The sequence below is a fragment of the Furipterus horrens genome, unplaced genomic scaffold (genome assembly GCF_987537825.1).
Source record: "Furipterus horrens unplaced genomic scaffold, mFurHor1.1.pri manual_scaffold_3, whole genome shotgun sequence".
Classification (NCBI taxonomy): domain Eukaryota; kingdom Metazoa; phylum Chordata; class Mammalia; order Chiroptera; family Furipteridae; genus Furipterus; species Furipterus horrens.
This window is the reverse complement of record NW_028327173.1, coordinates 48,601,360-48,619,579: the sequence shown is the minus strand read 5'-3', so window position 1 is coordinate 48,619,579 and position 18,220 is coordinate 48,601,360. Positions and strand designations below refer to the sequence as shown.

General features: G+C 34.5%; 1 protein-coding gene across 1 annotated transcript in view; it reads right to left on the bottom strand.

The window, feature by feature from the left end:
• The window catches only part of IL23R (interleukin 23 receptor), a 62,461-nt gene extending 52,630 nt beyond the window's left edge, over positions 1-9,831 (bottom strand). Inside the window, exons 1-3 of the mRNA XM_090268279.1 lie at positions 9,762-9,831; positions 7,653-7,949; positions 1,529-1,652 (exon numbers count right to left, since the gene is read on the bottom strand). Coding sequence (XP_090124405.1) covers positions 1,529-1,652; positions 7,653-7,949; positions 9,762-9,831 — 491 coding nt within the window. The remainder of the gene's footprint in view (positions 1-1,528; positions 1,653-7,652; positions 7,950-9,761) is intronic.
• Positions 9,832-18,220: the final 8,389 nt, after the last annotated feature.

The following is an 18,220-nucleotide window of genomic DNA, read 5'->3' as shown; positions in this document are numbered from 1 at the left end:
TTCTTTAAATTTGCTAGAGAACATTCATGTGTATGCTAATCTTTCATGTCCTTTTTAAAATATAATAAAATCTTATTAACCTGGACTCCATTAATTCAGAATTTTGGTTAGGTTTATATGATTTTGGCTGTAATTTACTGTTACATTTCAGGAAAGACACTGAAAAATTATTTTTAATATATATGACCCTTTATTATTATTCTTTAACTAGACTGTGAAGGGAAAATACAAGAAATGTTTCTTTCTAGTCATCTGTTAGAATAATCACTCAACAAATATTTATTGAGTGCTTACTTTGTGCTACACTCAAGTAATACAGCAGTGAACAAGACAAACAGAAACTATTGCCCAAATTGAGTTTATATTCTTGTTTGAATGAAATGAATGAATTTACTCTTAACATATGTACAACAGCTAGAAAATTAGTCTTACTTATTAGAGCATATTTAACATTTCTTTCTAGTAATCTGTCCAAAATTACTGTTGCATGAAAATAACACTATTGTTTATAATATCTTGTAAAAAATGTCTTTACATTAAACGCCTCTCCCAAATCAGTCAGGTTTTGATGTAAGACCAAATTAAATAAGCCTAGGAGGTCAGCCTTGAGTGTCACCATAATATCTTAACATCACCTTTTTGTTGTTAATGTCTTAAACATTTCCTATTTGCAAACCATTTCCTATAATTTCCTTCCTTATAAGTTTTATAACAACCAAGTATGGTATTACTTATCCTCATTTCACAGGAGGCTGAGGCTTAACAAAGCTCAATAATTTTTCCAAGATCACACAGCTAACAACTATGGTGGATAATGTTAGATGTTCCAAATTTACACGGCAGGCTGTGAGGGTGATCTGGCTGCAGCATCTGTCACCCCATCGATCACTGGGATTGATTCAGCTAATCTGGCTGTCTGGGTGGGTGTCCCCTTCCTCCCTCATTGATCCATCTGTCCTGGGAACCTCCTTAGACTCAGGCAAACCAGGAAAGTTGCTCAGCCTATATAGACACCAACTTTAAGTTTGAGGGATCATTATCATTATTAATAATAATAGCTTTCATGAATTTAGTGCTAACTATGAACCTGGCACTGTGATACGCACTTTAAAAGCCAGATTCCATGTAAATAATTAGAACAAACCTTTGTAATATGTTCTATTTTAGGCCCATTTCAAAGATAAAGAGAAGGTAATGTGGAGAAATTGAGTAAATTGCCTAAACCTTAAAAGGAGGATAGCTCTGGGATTTTTTGGCAAAGGTCCTTTTAAAACTGTCATGCTGTGTCGCCATTAGGACCCTTCCTGCTTCCCTACAAATGAATTAAAAGGTTAGAAAGATTATAGAAAAACTTGTTCCCCAGAGTGAAAATATTGACAGCCTGGAAAAGATTTTTGTCACTTCAATGATCATAATTAGGGAGCTGGGGATAATCAGAGTGTGCATTTCTTGGATCCCAGCTGGAGGGAAAGAACTGGCTGAACTGCAGGGGAATTGCTCAGGTTCAAGTGTTGAGGAAGGAACCTACCTCTTCACATACACCGTGTACTTCGTGTCTATGTAGGTGGGCTTCCCAGGATTCCAGGTACAAGTCAAGTTGCCTGAGTATTCATAAATGACACAAGTTACCTTGTCAGGGACATCTGGTGGATCTGCAACAACATGTATCACTTTGAAGCTACCGTAGAAACACAGAGTTCTTCGTAAAGTAGTTGGTAAACTTTCCATTTCATTTGGGAAAACAGGTCAATCCCCACTCAGCACTTCTCTCATTCATTCGCCACCACCTCACTTGCAACCCACTCTGCATCAAACACCACTCCTTTCCTTTGTATACTTTTCTATATTCTCCACTCCTTTGTGACATTAATGTGATCGAATTTCTCCCATAAAAAAAAAAAAAAATTATCCCCCTAAATTCTCTCCTCTCAGCAGCCACTTTCTCCTTTTCTTAACAGCTAAACTTAAAAAAAAAAATTCATTAGACTTGTCTTTTTCTTCATCTCCCATTTATTCTTAAACCCTTAACAATGAAGATTTGGTCCACAATTCCACCAAAACCACTGTTGCTAAGGTCGTTAATGATTTTCTAATCAATAAGTCCCATGATCTCTTTGTAGTCATTACTGACCTCGGCCTCTGCAGCATTTAGGATTTTGGTGACACCCTTCTTGAAACCTTTGTGCCTTGTCACTCCTGTGAAAGAGTCCTCCAAAGCGTTTTTCTGCTACTCTGGCAGCCTTTTTTCTCCACTTTAGAAGTTTAGTGTTTTTTGAACTGTTGGTGGGAATGCAGACTGGAAAGCAGTATGGAGATACCTCAAAAAATTAAAAATGGATCTGACTTTTGACCCAGTGATCCCACTTCTGGGAATATATTTGAAGGAACCCAAAACACTAATTTGAAAGAACATAAGCACCCCTATGTTCATTGCGGTGTTATACACAATCACTAAGATATGGAAGCAGCCCCGGTGTCCATCAGTAGATGAGTGGATAAAACAACTGTGGGGCATTTACACAATGGAATAATACTACCAAGTGGTAAAAAAGAAGAAAGTTTTACCCTTTGAGACAATTGGATGGATCTGGAGAACATTATGCTAAATGAAATAAGCCAGACAGAGAAAGACAAGTACCATGTGATTTCACTCACATGTGGAATCTAATAAACAGACTGAACTAACAAGAAAAATGGAGACAGATTCATAGATGGAGAGCAGGATGACAGCTAAGGCAGGGGAGGTGAGAGGCTGGAGGGATTGAGCAAAAAGGAAAAAAGGACTCATAGACACAGACAACAATGTGATTGGTGTGAGGGCGAGGGGCATATAAGGAGAATAAATGGTAATGGAATAAAAATACAATAAAGATTAAATAAACAAATAAATAAATGAAAATTTAGTGTTCATACCTACAACCTTAAAAGGAAAGGGAATTCTGACATATGCTACAACGCAGATGAACCTTGGAGACATTATACTAAGTAAAATAACTCAGACATAAAAGGACGAATACTGTATGATTTCACTTCTATGAGGCATCTAGAATAGTCAGTCATAGAGACAGAAAGTAGAATGGTGGTTGCCAGGAGTTGGGGGTAGGAAAGAATGGGAAGTTGTTGTTTAATGGATACAGAGTTCCTGTCTTGCAAGATGAAAAGAGTTCTAGAGGTGGACGGTGGTAATGGTTGCTCAACAAAGTATTTAATGTCATAGAGCTGTATAGTTAAGAATGGTTAAAGCGGCATGTTTTATGTTGTGCAATCCTGCCTGGGAAACTAGGTTACCCAGAGAACCACCAAACAAATAGCAGAATGGGGACCCATAAAGAATAAAAGTATAGAAATTTATGCATCTGACGTTGTGCCTGAAAATTTGTTAGATCTAAACATACTCCTGCACTTCACCTGCAAATCACGTACCAATAATTACTTGTAAATTAAGAAATAAATATATGAAAAATTTATCTTCATTCCAAATTGAAATGATAATAGATATCATTTACACCTGTCAAGATAGTAATGATTTTGAAAAATGGAAACCCCCAGTATTGGAATGGATTCAGGAAAATCCTCTAACACACTTGTGCAAATTGCTATAGCCTTTTTAGAGAACACTTTACATATCACAACTTTAAAAGCTGGAGTAATATCTTGCAATCAGCAATTTTACATCTAGGATGGAATCCTTAATGAAATGGTTATAGATATACAAAATATTAGGCTAAAAAAATGTGTCTCAAATTATTGTTTATAATAATGAAAAAATTAGAAACAACCTTAATGCCCAAAATAAAATTAAATAAGCTATAATACACTGCTAAAATACATCCTAAAACAATGTAGAATACAAGTTAAGTATATGTTTAATTAGTTTAATAAGTAATTAATGTCTATATGATAAAGTGAAAAAAGCAACTTATAAAATAGGATAGTATAGTGGTCTAATTTGAGAGACAGAGAGGGAAGATGGGGAGAGAGAGAGTGAAACTTGAAAGACATATTCTAAGTTATTAAAGAGGGATTTTATTAGTGGTGAGATTATGGGATTATAGATATTATGGGTGTTTCTTTTTGCTAGTTTAAATTTTTAAAAACTTCATGCATAAACTGTCATTTGATTTTATAATTAAAAAAGTATTTTCAAACAATAAGAATGCACTAAAGCACTTTATAACATTTTGGTGAGTTGTAGCATTGAGTTATAATGGGGAAAAATAGGACACCTAGTAGGATAAATAAATCTTTAAATTTTGTTTGTGCTTTAAAGGAGGTAGCTGTGGAAACAGACATTTAAGTCATTTTTTATATTGAATTATGGTCCCTTGATGATTGTAGTGCTTTGTGCTGAAGTTTTTTTGTCCTCTGGTTTCAGATAGTGAGTATCATTGATTTAGTAATCATGAGAGACAACTGTCGATCTTTTGGGATACGTTATTTATTCCATAGCATTCTATATGAAGTGAGTGCTCAGGCTTATAAATGTCTGGTGGTTAATTAACTTTTCAGAAAATCAAATAGATTATATACACACATGCAAATAAACAATATTTGTAATATTAATGGGAAGCTATGTAAAGATGGAAATGTGAGCATGGTAATGAGAGTGAGACCAAATTGTTGTTAGATCTCATTGCCAGGTTATTCAAGTTCAAGAATAAAAACCTACTCTACAGCCAGATACTAGAGAATGCCCCGAAGTATACAAGGATGAAGCTTAAGTTTTTGCTCTTTCCTGTCAATGCCATCTCTTCCCTATTATTGGGCCACTCATTAATCAAAGGCGAGGTTTCTTGTTAATTCAGTCTAGCCAAGGATCATTTTTTACTGAGAGCTTCTTGAAGGCAGAGCCTGTGATTCCCTCTTCTTTGACTTTCTAGCATTTAACACATTTTTGGTGCACAGCAAATTCTCAGTAAAGCATATTTCATAAATTGATTGGCTTGATTAATAAAATGCTAATAAGAAGACTTAAAATGAAGAAAGACCCTATGCTTATGGCAAAAATCACTCTTTAATTTCTTTTCCAACAAGAACAGAGATTAGCCTAATGTTAAAGATGAATATTCAGGGTTTATATTGGATAACAAGTCTGCTTTCATCAAGATAAGTAGAAATCAAAGATGGTTAAAATTTAAGTCAAAGATGTTTAAACTTTTAAATAAATGATTAAGTGGCAATGTGACTGATCCATGTATGGTTTGTTTTAATTTGGTATTTTTAAAAGCATAAAGACATCTTATAATGCTTGATTACATAATTGCTGCTATTCTGATAGAACAAACTACCCATAATAAGCATGCATTTAATCACAGATAAAAATCTAAGAGGTGTTTAAAATTATGGCTAAAAATGAAAATTGTGATAATAGTTTGTATTTCACAAATTACACATTTTAAATATATATATTGATAACTTTTGAGGGAAAGCAATGACTCATTTATCTTCTTTCTTTTATGACTTGTCTCCAGTTTTAAAATATACATATAATCATTTTGTTTAAAACAGTAACAATAAATTGACAATTGGCGTAGTGAAACTAACAGGACAAATATCCTGTGATCAAAGTGACCTAGCGAAAGCAGTGTAATTTCTCGAGTACCACAAAAACCCTCAAAAATCTTTTTTTTGCCTACTTAAATAGGAAGTTTTGTTTACTAAGAATGTGGAATCCAAGAACAGAGAGGTTCTTGAATCCAAGGGTTCGAGCTAATTTTTACCTGGCAGCTACAATTTCACACTCATAACCACAGGTCTATGTGAGAAGTTAAACTCACAAAGTAAATGGAAAAAGTGATGTTCTTTCTAAGAGCCATTTGCAGAAAATAAGTGCTTCAATTATGTTGTCCTAGAAGGAGAGCAAAGGCTATTTCCTGACCTTAAATGTCACCCAATGGGTTGTTTTTTTTTGGGGGGGGGGGGACGGTGCAAGGATAAGCAGAGGCCCTCACTCAACACTTAGGATAGCTACTGGTAGTAATCTATTACCCAAACTGCAATGCAGGAATGGAGACCATGCTTCTTTTGCCTCTTTTCTTCCTCTGGCTTAAATTAAAAACTAACCTTTCCTTATAACTGGAATTTGCTTATTTGTCTTCCAAAAAAATTGTATAATATCTCAACACTCCCACCCTCACCCCAAAGGATAAATACAGTAAAGTAAGCATCAAGGCTTATTAATATTTCCAGAGGATGTGGACAAGGTAAGGAGTCCTCATACATCAGATAAGATTTCTGCAAATTTAGCATGTTATTATCTGTTTAAGCCATACATTTACCAATGTTAGTCTTTGACTCCAAAACATCTGCTTCATTTTCTACTACTTATGTGTCTTCCTCAGTTTACCTCTACCACCTCCCATATTTCTTCTCTCTTTTGAAAATCTTACAAGATCGGTAACCAGAGTTAAGTAGGACAATGGCCTTATTTTGAACAAAGACACTTCCTGCTTTTCAGCTATTTACTCTAGGGGCCAAGTGGTTTCACTCTTACTTACTAGGTAAGGTCTGGAAGTGAGGAAGTAAGAACTCGGATTTGTTTCTTTAAGTATAAAGGAAGAGAACATGGCAAAGAGCCAAAGCCCTCTACACTAAAAATGGGTCCAGATGCCATAGGGAATGAATATCTGAGTTAAAACGGTGCTGAACTTACTGAACTATCCTTCATAAGAATAGAACCAAGAATTAAGTATATAATTAGGTAAATCAGCTCATATTACTCTAATAATAATTGAAACACCTTCATAATACTGTGAACATAAATTGAACTTAGCAAATGTTTTTAAGATTAACTTGATAATTTTATTTCTTAATAATTAAAGTAATAAACACAATGATTCACAATTGGGGCAGTGGGATTAGAAGCAGGGAATTGTATCAGAATCCGAAGGATGTATTTATAAGGGTTTAGACACATTGGCATTGTACTTTAAAGTACAAAATAGGCTTTAAAATAAATTATTAATACCGAGTGCTTACCACAACCAGTATAATTTGCCTAATTTTACAGATATGGAATTGAGGCTCAGATTAGTTGGGCAGTTTGCCCAAGGTCACAGAGCTGTTAAAGAGTATAGCAGGAACACAAAGCTAGATTTGCAACTTTTTTTTCTCCCTAAATCTTACCCTCAAAATTTCACAGTGGGATCTGCTTCAAGGTTGATGATATTAGTTTTGAAAAATAAAACAAAAAACATAAGCAAAAAACAGTTGAAAAGAATATTTAAAACCAGAGGTTGCTGCCTCTCGTGTGTGCTGTGCCTGGCCAGGCAAGTGCTGAAAATTGTTTATTTGAACGCATTGGTAACATTGTAAAATTTGTAGGGTTTACATTAAAAATTCATATTTCTACCTTCTTATGAAGAGTCAAAAATCTAGGCACATTGAACCCTCACAAATACTGGAACTGGGCAGTGGCTGTCTCCAGCAGACTACATATGTGCTTTCCTCTCTGCACAGGCCCCACCAGCTTTTGTAACTCCTATTTTTCACCAATCTGGCCCCTGGAGACATCTAAGTTTGCAACTCCTGTATTAAACGAATATAAGAAGTGAACTATATCAATTTGCATCTACTTTTAGACACGTTAGCAATTACCAATTAATTGTTAGACCAACTTTCCTTCGGACTTTAAATGCACCCCCAACACTTACATCCAGAAGAAATGTCTTTTCCACATATCAGTGTCTCTTGAATATATCCGGGACATTCAGCACTGCAATGCATAGAGGCACGTGGTTCCAGAAAGTTCTTATACTGAAGCTGAGCTGTTGTTTTATTAATCCTTGTGATTTTAAATCTTTGTTTGATGCCATTTTTATAAAAATAAAGTTTGCTTGGTTGGCAGTTCTTAATTGCTGCTTGGCAATATATAGAGATATTCATACCCATCTTAAAAATTGTGGCTGGTTCTACCCAGATGTGACCAGAGCAGTTTATATTTGTAATTCCTAGAAATAAGTAAATTAAAATAATAAATTCCATGTAAAACATTAAAACAGGAGATTCAAACAAATAAGCTATTACATTTAAAATTTATTCTTTTCTATTAATTAAATTCCATCCAGAAAAAAGTTTTGGGACTAAGTGTATCTTTAAATTCATTAGTTTATTATCATGTATTTTTACTATGCTTCTGTTAAGGTTCAGCAGCATGATTTAAGACTAGTGTCAGCCTTTAAGCTTCTCTGTCTAAAGTGCAAATATAATTAGCTGTCTTATTTTATAGCAGAGAACTGAGGCATTATGAGGCTGCACTTTTTTTGAAAGGTAAGATTAGATATAACACTTGACACTATAGAATCCAAACCCCATTCTTTATCTGATCAGTCAATCTTTCATTATTTTGTAGATAAAAGCTACTTTTACCAGAACATTCTGAGTGTAATAAAACTATACTCTTATGGCAAAACTCTATTGCTTGGTAACCACTTAAAATTCATCCTTAATTTAATAATATGGGACATGTTCAGAATTATTTAAGTTAAAAAATTGCAAAACAACATATTTAATATATGTTTAATGTTATAAAAAATTGGTGGATTAATTAAGGAGAAATATATTGACAATGAATAACTCAATAATTTTCCAGTTCGTAGGAAAAAATCAGTTATCAAAAGGCATCAACATGATTACCTAAGAATAAGTCATATTTTATATGTTCTCTTTTTAATAGGGCTCTTGGATATAGATCCAAGGAATGCTAAACATGGTACAATATATATATATATATATTTTTTTTTTTTAATTTCAGCAAAGCTATTAAAAAGGGATAACAACATTCTAGTAGAAAGCTTGGAAAAGGTAGTCTGGATGATACTAACTTTTTCATAGCAGATTGAAATAAATATATATAAAAAATAATTTCTAATGGACAGCTGAAAGGTCTCCAATGTAATATCATTTACAGTTTTCAAGAAGCCAGAAAAAGTAACTGGTGACTAATTTCCACTAAATCTTCTTAGATAGTATTGGTCTGACTCTGGAAGTGTCCAATGTCCTGCTGGAGGGATTCTAGTGCTGATGATGAGGCTACCTTTATATCTCTAATATAGTTGTGTCCCAACCTGTAGAATACAGTTTTGCACTTGTCACTACTCTGAGTAACTTGTATCATCTACAAACTTTTCTTCAAGGTCTAGAAGCCTGCCTTGGTGTTGCATGTCATCCAGTAAACGAGTCCTTGCCACCAGCCCAGGATACCATTGCCTGCAATAGAAACCCCTAAATGCAAATGGCTGTCCTGTCTGAACTTCTGATGATCCCTTTCCTGAAGTCCTCAAAACTGCTTATGTCTGTCATAGCACCAGACATTTGTATAAATTATAAGATAGGCATAATAATAGCACATGATGCTACCACACTAAGTTGCTGTGAGAATGAAAGGCTTAGCACAGTGCCTGACACAGAGTAGCCATCAACAAATGGTTTCTGGAATTGTATTAAATAGAAAATATTTGATGGGTTATTATATAACAGTTATAATAGCTCAGAGATAGACCATGGCAACTCAAAGTAATACACTTCTTCATGGAAATGTTTTATATGAATTCAAGGTCTGTCCATTAGAGACACTTGAGAAAGGAAACTTGCATTTGGAGGGAGGCTGGACTTCTTTGATTTCACATAATTTTTATGTGCATATAATTTTTCCCAGTATAACAGTTGCTGATTCTTCAGAGATCCTGGCATAATACCTTGAGAATATTAAACACTCTATTTTATTTGAATAAAAGATAACAATAGGTATTCAAATACTATACCTCCATGACACCAATTGAAGAATATGTAAAGAGCTATTACCACATCCCATTGAATTGTGACCTGATTCATGACTGAAAGCAGGACTAAGCTCTTTGTTCCACTCTAGGAAAAATTTAAAAAGTGTGTAAATTGTAACATTTTAATAAAATAATAAAATTCATTAAAATTTGTAACAGTTATTATCATCTTTGATGAGAACCTTTGATTAGGGAGAAAGGAAAGAAGGAAGGAAGGAAGCAAATGGCAAAAAAGAAAAGGAAAAAGTCACTGGTGTATGAGGAGGTATAATATAAGTTGAGGAGTAAAACAGAAGAATGGCATTTTATACCCTTCAAAAATCACTATGAATTACCTCAGTATGACCTTTTGACCCTTGATATAATACTATTTCTCCTATCTAGTCTCTCTCATCAGAAATAGCTTTCTGCTCTAATTCCTGATGGTGAATTTTCCTCCTGACCAGATTATGTGCTATCAAGCTACAGAAATATCAGAATTTGATGAGTGTAACTTCAGAAAAACAAGAAATTTCAGGGTCTCCAGAGAAAAAGCATTTAAAATGAAGAAAGATGAGGTGGGACAAACGTGTATGTGTTATCACCAGTTTAACTTACAGGAAGCTCTTTCCTCTGTAGAGAGCACAAAACAAACATGTTATAGAAATTGCCATGAGTTTACGGTTGGAGTTACGTTATTCAGTTAATCAATTTCTTACATTATTAATAATCCAGTTATTCAATAATCAACATTATTCACTTATTTTGTCTGTTTAATAAAACTTGGGCCTTTCATATAAAACAACAAAACAAAATTTAAGACTCGTCAAATAGCATAAAATATCTGATAACATTTTTGAAAACTGATGTTCTCATGACTCGTGAATATAGGGATCCCTTTCATAAGTTGTTAACAATAGTAAGTGTCCTCTTTATAAATAATAGGTGAAACAAACCCTAAAATGTTTCTAGTCAGAAGTTAACTACTCACCTAATAGAATACACACAGTAATTATTATTTAAGGTAATGTGATGTCAGATAATATTACAGATTCAACTTTCATCCATAACCACTGTATAAAATATCACAAGAACTTATAAGAGAAAATAACTTTGCCCATATATTTTCAAAAAGAAATACAGCTGCTTTTAAGTATTTGGATGCTCACTTTCTCTTACCTTTCAATCTGTTTGAAGCACATAAGTCCACTTCAGAGCCTGGCCGGTCATGTCTTCTTTTCCCACTGCCTGCCTGTCAGTGATCACTCAGATTTTCAGCTATGAGGCAAATGGAAATGTCAGCAGAGCTCTGACCTACATTTCAGATTCTTGAAAAGGAACTCAGACTGTCCAATTCAAAATGACTGGCTCTTGTATCACCATTTGGGAAAACCCAGATTACTGAAAGTGAACTGCTTTGTCAGTACTTTCCTTTTCTTAGCTTAATTAAAATTACCTGTCTCATCCAAGAAGTGGAACACATATACGTGCTCTGTCAAAATCTTTGACACCAAAAATATGATGCTTCGATTAAATTCGAAGCCAACATTGATGTTAATTATACATTTGTTTCTTAAGGAAAGAAAGTTTAAATGCTACTGTTGACCATTAATTTATTTAACATGTATTTTTGAGTACTATGTGCCAGGTATTGTTCTGGGCATTAAAGGTATAATGGTGATTAATTACAGAACAGCTTCTTTGTTGTATTATGTACAGTGATTAAATTATAGATTAGTTGCTTTGACCTATTGTTCATGGTTTAGCAGGATTCTACAAGCAAATAAATAAATTTACCAAATATTTTATTGGTTTATAGTAGGCATCTCCAGGGACTTTCTCTTGTATACCTTTTCTTCCTGCCTCCTCTCTTTGTTCTACATGCATATCCTTTCACGTTATACACTCCTTCCTGTTGTAAATGACAGTTAATTTACTTGTTTTGTCTACAGCAAACTTTTTGAAGTCAGAAACTCCACACTGTCTTTTTAATTTTTATATCTTTAATACTTCACACATTAGAATACTCTGGAGGAAAACTTAAAACATTCCTATGCTTAGATTCATTCCAGACAATGAAATCAGAATGGCTGTGGGTGAAGGCTGGGCACTGATATTTTTTAAAAGCACTCCCCACCAGGTGATATAATGAGCAGCCAGAGTTGAGAACCACTGTAATATACAAATAAGATTGTTTTTGAAAACCACACAGAAGAAATGGCTATCAACTGGGTTTTAATGATTCATACCATTTTTCCAACATGTGAAGGAGAGAGTGTGGGAAAGCCACATACCAAGAACAAAATGTGCAAGTAATGTAGATGTTTTGGACTGGCAAGCATTTTTCCAGGTTGAGAGAAATAATATATGAGCTGGAAAATTAGGTCAATGGCAGAATACAATGGACTTTGTATTCCTGCTAAGTAGTTTAATCTTTATCTTGATGTCTGTACCAAGAGGTAGCAAAGATTGTTAAATAGAAATAAAAGAATCAGATTGGATATTGGAACTATAATTCTAAGTATAGTGTAGAAAATTGACTGGAGATGAGGAGCCCAGTTAAGAGGCTATTAAATCAAAAGCTAATGAGGACATAAAGCAAAGCAAAGCAAATGCAGCAAGAACTGAGAGGAGAAAATAGAATTGAGAGCTATGCAGAGGCAGGTTGGACAGACAGTTGTGACCAAGAAAGAAATGGTGACTTCTGGAATGTGCAGTCAACAACGTGTGTGAAAGTTAAGAATTCAGGACAGGAAGAATGACTCTGGTGGCTAGTTTTGCTGACCCAGTAGATAATGACATCAACTAGCACACAAAATGAGGCGTGATGGTGGGGAAGAGATGGATTTGGTTCTGGGCATGTTGATTTGGAGGCGCTCATTGCATATTCAGAGAGAACTCTCTGGTAGGTTGTTGTAGACATTGGTAAGCTTGGGAGAAAACTTTGAGCTAGAGATCAAACTCCAGATGATTTCACCATGTCTATAATATTGAAACTAAGGTTAGAATAAGAGGATTTAGAGAGAACAGTCAGAGCTATAAGGGAAGGAAAGGAGTGGCCAGACCAGAAAATGTTGACCCAAAAGGTAAGAAGAGATATAAGTAGTGTGTGGTCTGTGTCAAATGGTCAGAGATTAAATATAAGAACTAAAAGGGAGGGTTGGATTTGACAATAGTCAGTCTTCCCTGAGAACAGTTTCAGAAAGAAATGTAGATAGATATGAGATGGCAGTGAGCCTGAATAGAAAATAAAAGAGAGGAACATTGGGTAATCTTTCAGGAATTTGGACAGTGGAGATGAGAATGATGGAGAATTCAATGCATATCAGAATTTATGTATTTATTTCAGTGGGGGCTGGTTGTGGTTCTTAACCATCTTTTCATGTGTTTATTTGCTGTATTTCTTTATTAAACAGTCTGTTCAAATATTTTGGCCATTTTTATTGGTTTGTTGTTTTTCTTATTATTGCATTTTGAAAGTTCTTGATATATTTTGAAAAACCAGTCCTTTATCAGATATGTGTTCAGCAACTATTTATCCCAGTTTGTGGCTTATTTTTTCATTTCCTTAATGATGTCTTTTGAGAGCAGAAGTTTTTAATTTAAAACTCATTAACTGTTTTAGTGATTAATATTTTTTGTACTGAGAGCCTCTGCTCACATTTTCATCAATATATCAAAACATAACCTTGTTTTATGTGTGTTTCTGTTTAAAGACACTTTATTTAACCTGTATTGTTGATAAATTAACATTAGACTTAGGGCCAACAGCACTGTCACTCGTGCCTGAATGAAGTTTATCTAACATTCATATCTTCTTTGTAATGTACATTGTAGCCTTCTTGCACATAGGACTTCAAGACTACATTTGGAGAGCATTTTAAACAGTGAAATCACCAACAAAAAGCACAAAATATAAAAAACGTGGCACTTAATTGACTGAAAAGACTCTTTTTTTCCATTATGAGAGCTGAAACAACTCTTTTGCACTCTCCAATATAGTGTAGACTGTATGTGCAATTACAGTGAAGAGTCACTTTGATGATTGATTGTGCCATCCTGCCTTTCTGTTGTTATAGGGCCCAGTAAAGGGCTACACATTCTTTTTGTGCCCTCTCTGTGTCAACATACCCTGTGGCAGGGGCTGTGACTACAGGAGAGAATGCTAATGGCTTTCAAGGATCCTGAAGTGGGAAGGAAGATGGTATTTAAAAAATACAATGTGAAAGAATAAAATGCTAAAGAAAAGATATGAAAACAGGTATATGCAGAAAGGAATATACAGCAGCCTCAGGTCCACACTTTTGCAAGTGTTAGTTAGCCCTGAATGCCAGCCCCTGTAGAGCAAAGCTTACCTGATCTGAGTCAATGACTCAGGCTCGGTTTCTTGCCTGTTCCCTCCACTTTGATCTCACACTTGTGATACTGAACTAGATTGTATGGGACCAGCACCCTCTTTCAACTGCCTCTCCTGCTGCCCCATCATCTTCCACACCATAAGCACTTTACAAACACTGCCCAGCTCACTGTCTGGCCCTGCCCTCCTTTTCAATGCTCCCAACGCTGAGTAATTATGTAAAGTACACTTTCAGTCCCATAGTGTTTATTTAAGAAGATAACAGAAAATACTATTCATTTATGAAAAATTATTAAAACTGTTGAACTTACTTTTTTTAACTTCATGGCTTCAAGAAGTTAGAAGTTTTAATTATCTTAAGGATAATTTTACTTGGAAGAACACATTCTTCAAATAAGCCAGATAAATGAGGTGATGCTTTATTTTGTTAATTTTCTCAACCACTGAATTAATGTCCCTATTATTCATAAAGACTTATGTAGACTCTATGAAAAGAGAGAAATGACCACAAATCTTTTGACTCATCCAAGGATAATGCCTACATGCAGCTGCTTGATTCTTCTCAGCAATGATCACCTTATAGCTCATTTAGCTCTGTTGGAAGAACAGGTGCTACAGGCTGACTCATCACCATTTCCTGTGAGGTACACATTAAAGGTCAATCTTGTCTTATTTCCTATGAGTTTCTTAGAGACTTGAGAACTCTGAGATGTGGGAGTGAATTCAAAACCTTCAAGGTACAACTCTAGCTCTTGAGGACTGCATGCATACTTCAAAGGACGTCAAGTTCCAGATTCTCAATTTCTACATGTGCCCTTTCCTAAAGTTGATTTCTCTGAGAATAAGCCTGGGTTCACAAGTAATCTTTCTCTCACTTCATTAATAATGGTATTCCTTCATCCCTAATCTCAGTATTGTACATTACCCTGGGTATGAGTAGCTCGAGAGTACCAAATAAACAGATAAGTGGAAATAATTGATTTTAAGGAGGCCTCGTTGGATAATTAATCAAGGTGATTTAAATTTGTAAATCTTCTTGTCTTTGCCCAACATAGATATTTTTTTTAAAACTAAAGCTTACTAAAATTCTTGTGTTTCAGTCCATGTTGAGATACTGCAAATTTTAGCCAATCTTGGGGATATTTGGGACTACTTTGGGATAGTCTGAAACTCGGGATCAGAAGCAATATGAGGGACTTATGATTATTCTCTTAAATGTAAATGAGGTTTTTGATAAACTATCACATTTTTTTTCTAGACACATTGGATAAAATTCATGTGAAAATTTTACTTGATTTCTTATAGATTTCCTGTACTGTAGTCAATAAGATAGTTAAAGACATATTTGTTCCTATTACAGCCTTGTCTCATTTATTTCATCTTATAAAATATTCAGTAAAAGCTATTTGACTTATGTTTAATATTTCAGATATCAATTAAAATATGCAAGGGCTTGCATAATTTTAAAAGCTTCTTTTAAAGGTACTTAAGAAAAACATTTAGACAGCTTCACTAGATAAAGCTCAACTATATAAGCCAAACAAAAAAAAAAATGTGGAAAAAATACACCAAAATATCAATAGTAATTTCTTTGGATTATGGAATTATGGTTATTTTTTATTCATTTTGGTTTTTTTTGTAACTTCCTATTTTTTAGGATGAATATATGATATGAGGTCATTTAAAAACATTTAAAAATAATAAACATATTAAGTAACAAGGAGAACTTCAAAGGAAGAAATATAAAGGGAAAGTTTCTTCCTAGTCTATTCTAAAATATGAGACAGCTAGAGAGAATTACTATGTCTACTGTTGTGCACATTTTACTTATTTAAATTTAACTATAAGTAGAGGAGGAAGAGAGGGTTTTTATCCCATTAAACTCACCTTCATTCTACTTCTATCCCCTTCAAGACAGACCTTGAGCCTTTAGTGACTCAAAAAAAAAAAAAAAACAAGGCTATATCAGGAATGTAATAATATTATTTTTTAAATTGCGGTATAATTGACAAAATTGTATATATTTAAAGGGTATAACATACTAATTTTGTGTATATACCTATACATATGTGAAATGGTTACCACAATGAGCTAATTAACACAACCATTATCTCACAGTTACCTTTAAATTTTTTATAGGAAGAGCACTTCAGATCTACTCTCTCAGTGAATTTCAAGTATACAATACAGTATTCTTAACTATAGCCACCATGCTATACATTAGATCATCAGAACTTGTTCATCTTATAACTAAAAGTTTGTACCCTCCCACCAACGTTTACCCATATCCCCCACCCACCAACCCTACTTAGCATAATGCCCTTCATGTTCATCCATGTTGTTACAAATGGCAGAATTTTATTCTTTTAATGGCTAAGTTATATTCCATTTTCTGTCAACAGATACTTAGTGTCCATGTACTGGTTATTGTGAATAATGCCACAGTGAACATGGGAATGCAAATATACTTTGAGATACTGCTTTTGCTTCCTTTGCTGAGGAATGAGGAAGGGATTTAGGAATTTGTGTTGAGCCATGTTAAGTTTAGAATGCCTATTATGCATCCAGATAGAGATGTTGAATAGGCAGTTGGTCATATCAGTCTGGAATTCAGAGAAGAGATACAGGCAGGATAAAAAAATGTGAGTTTCAACTACACATAGATGAAATTTAAAGTCACAAAAATGCATGAGATTAACAAGAAAGTAGATATAAACTAGAAATAGAAAAGCGAAGAAGTCCTGGGAAAGCCCAGAACATACCTTTGTAAAGATAGCAGAAAAATAAACCAAGGCAAATTATCTAATAACTTAAGAAAGTTACCAGGAAATTAATTTATTTATTATTGGAAAAATAATTATATAAACCACAAAACTAAAGAACTCTGAGGCTAAAGTAGACTTTAACCTAAGGGATGATCAAATTCAGCCTGTTGGCCTTTTAGCAGCAAATACTCTGACCTTTAAAAATCTTACCCTGGCTGGTGTGGCTCAGTAGATTAAATGCTGACCTGTGAACCAAGTGGTTGCTGGTTCTTTTCCTGGTTGGGGCACATGCCTGGGTACAGGCCTGGTTCTCACCAGTTGGAGGTGTGTGAGAAGCAACCACACATTGATGTTTCTCTCCTCTTTCTCCCTTCCCCTCTCTCTAAAAAAATAAATAAATAAAATCTTTAAAAAAAATTTTTTTAAACTAACTGAGTCATTCATCCAACTTTAATTTAGGGTTTTAATTTCAGTCAAATTATTAGCAATGATTGAAATATGAACCTTCAGTATAAATTAGGAGGATTAGTAAGTATGGGGTTGCTCTAGCAAAAGAGGTATCTAGTTTTAACTCAGGGGTTTATGTGTGGGACCACTCAATTCACAAATATTTATTGATTGTAAAACACTTGATGGGATAATTTAAGAAATACAAATGTGAAATAAGACACTGTTGTTTTCCTCAGAAAGAGTACAACAGAAAATGGAGAATAAATAAAATGTGATAAGAGCCACAAAAAGGCAGAGAGATATTTTATGGAGGGTCAAGCCAAAGAAAGTGATTTTCCATTGGGAACATCTTAGAAGGCTCCATAGAGGACATGACATTTAAAATAGTCCTGAAAATAAGGGTAAGATGGGATTTTGACAGGTAGAAGGCTGCTGGGAGTTTTTTTCACTCATGAGCATTCATGCCCCCAAACCATTGTTATTATCATCCATATTGTTTTCTTCCATTGTTTTCTCCCAAACTGGAGAAGCAGAGTTGCATAAATAATTACTAGCTTGACTGCATCAAGAAAATATGCAGCCCTGACTGGTGTGGCTCAGTGGATTGAGTGTTGTTGGTTCGATTCCCAGTCAGGGCACATGCCTGGGTTGTGGCCCAGGTCCCCAGTTGTGTGTGGGCAAGAGGCAACCAGTCAATGTTTCTCTCAAGCATCAATGTTTCGCTCCCTTTTTTCTCCCTCCCTCCCCTCTCTCTAAAAATAAATAAAATCTTTCAAAAAATGTATTTTTTTAAAGAGAAAATATGCCTATATTTGCACACCTATGTTTATCGCAGCATTCTTCACAATAACCAAGAGGTGGAAGCAACCTAAATGCTTGTCAATGGATGA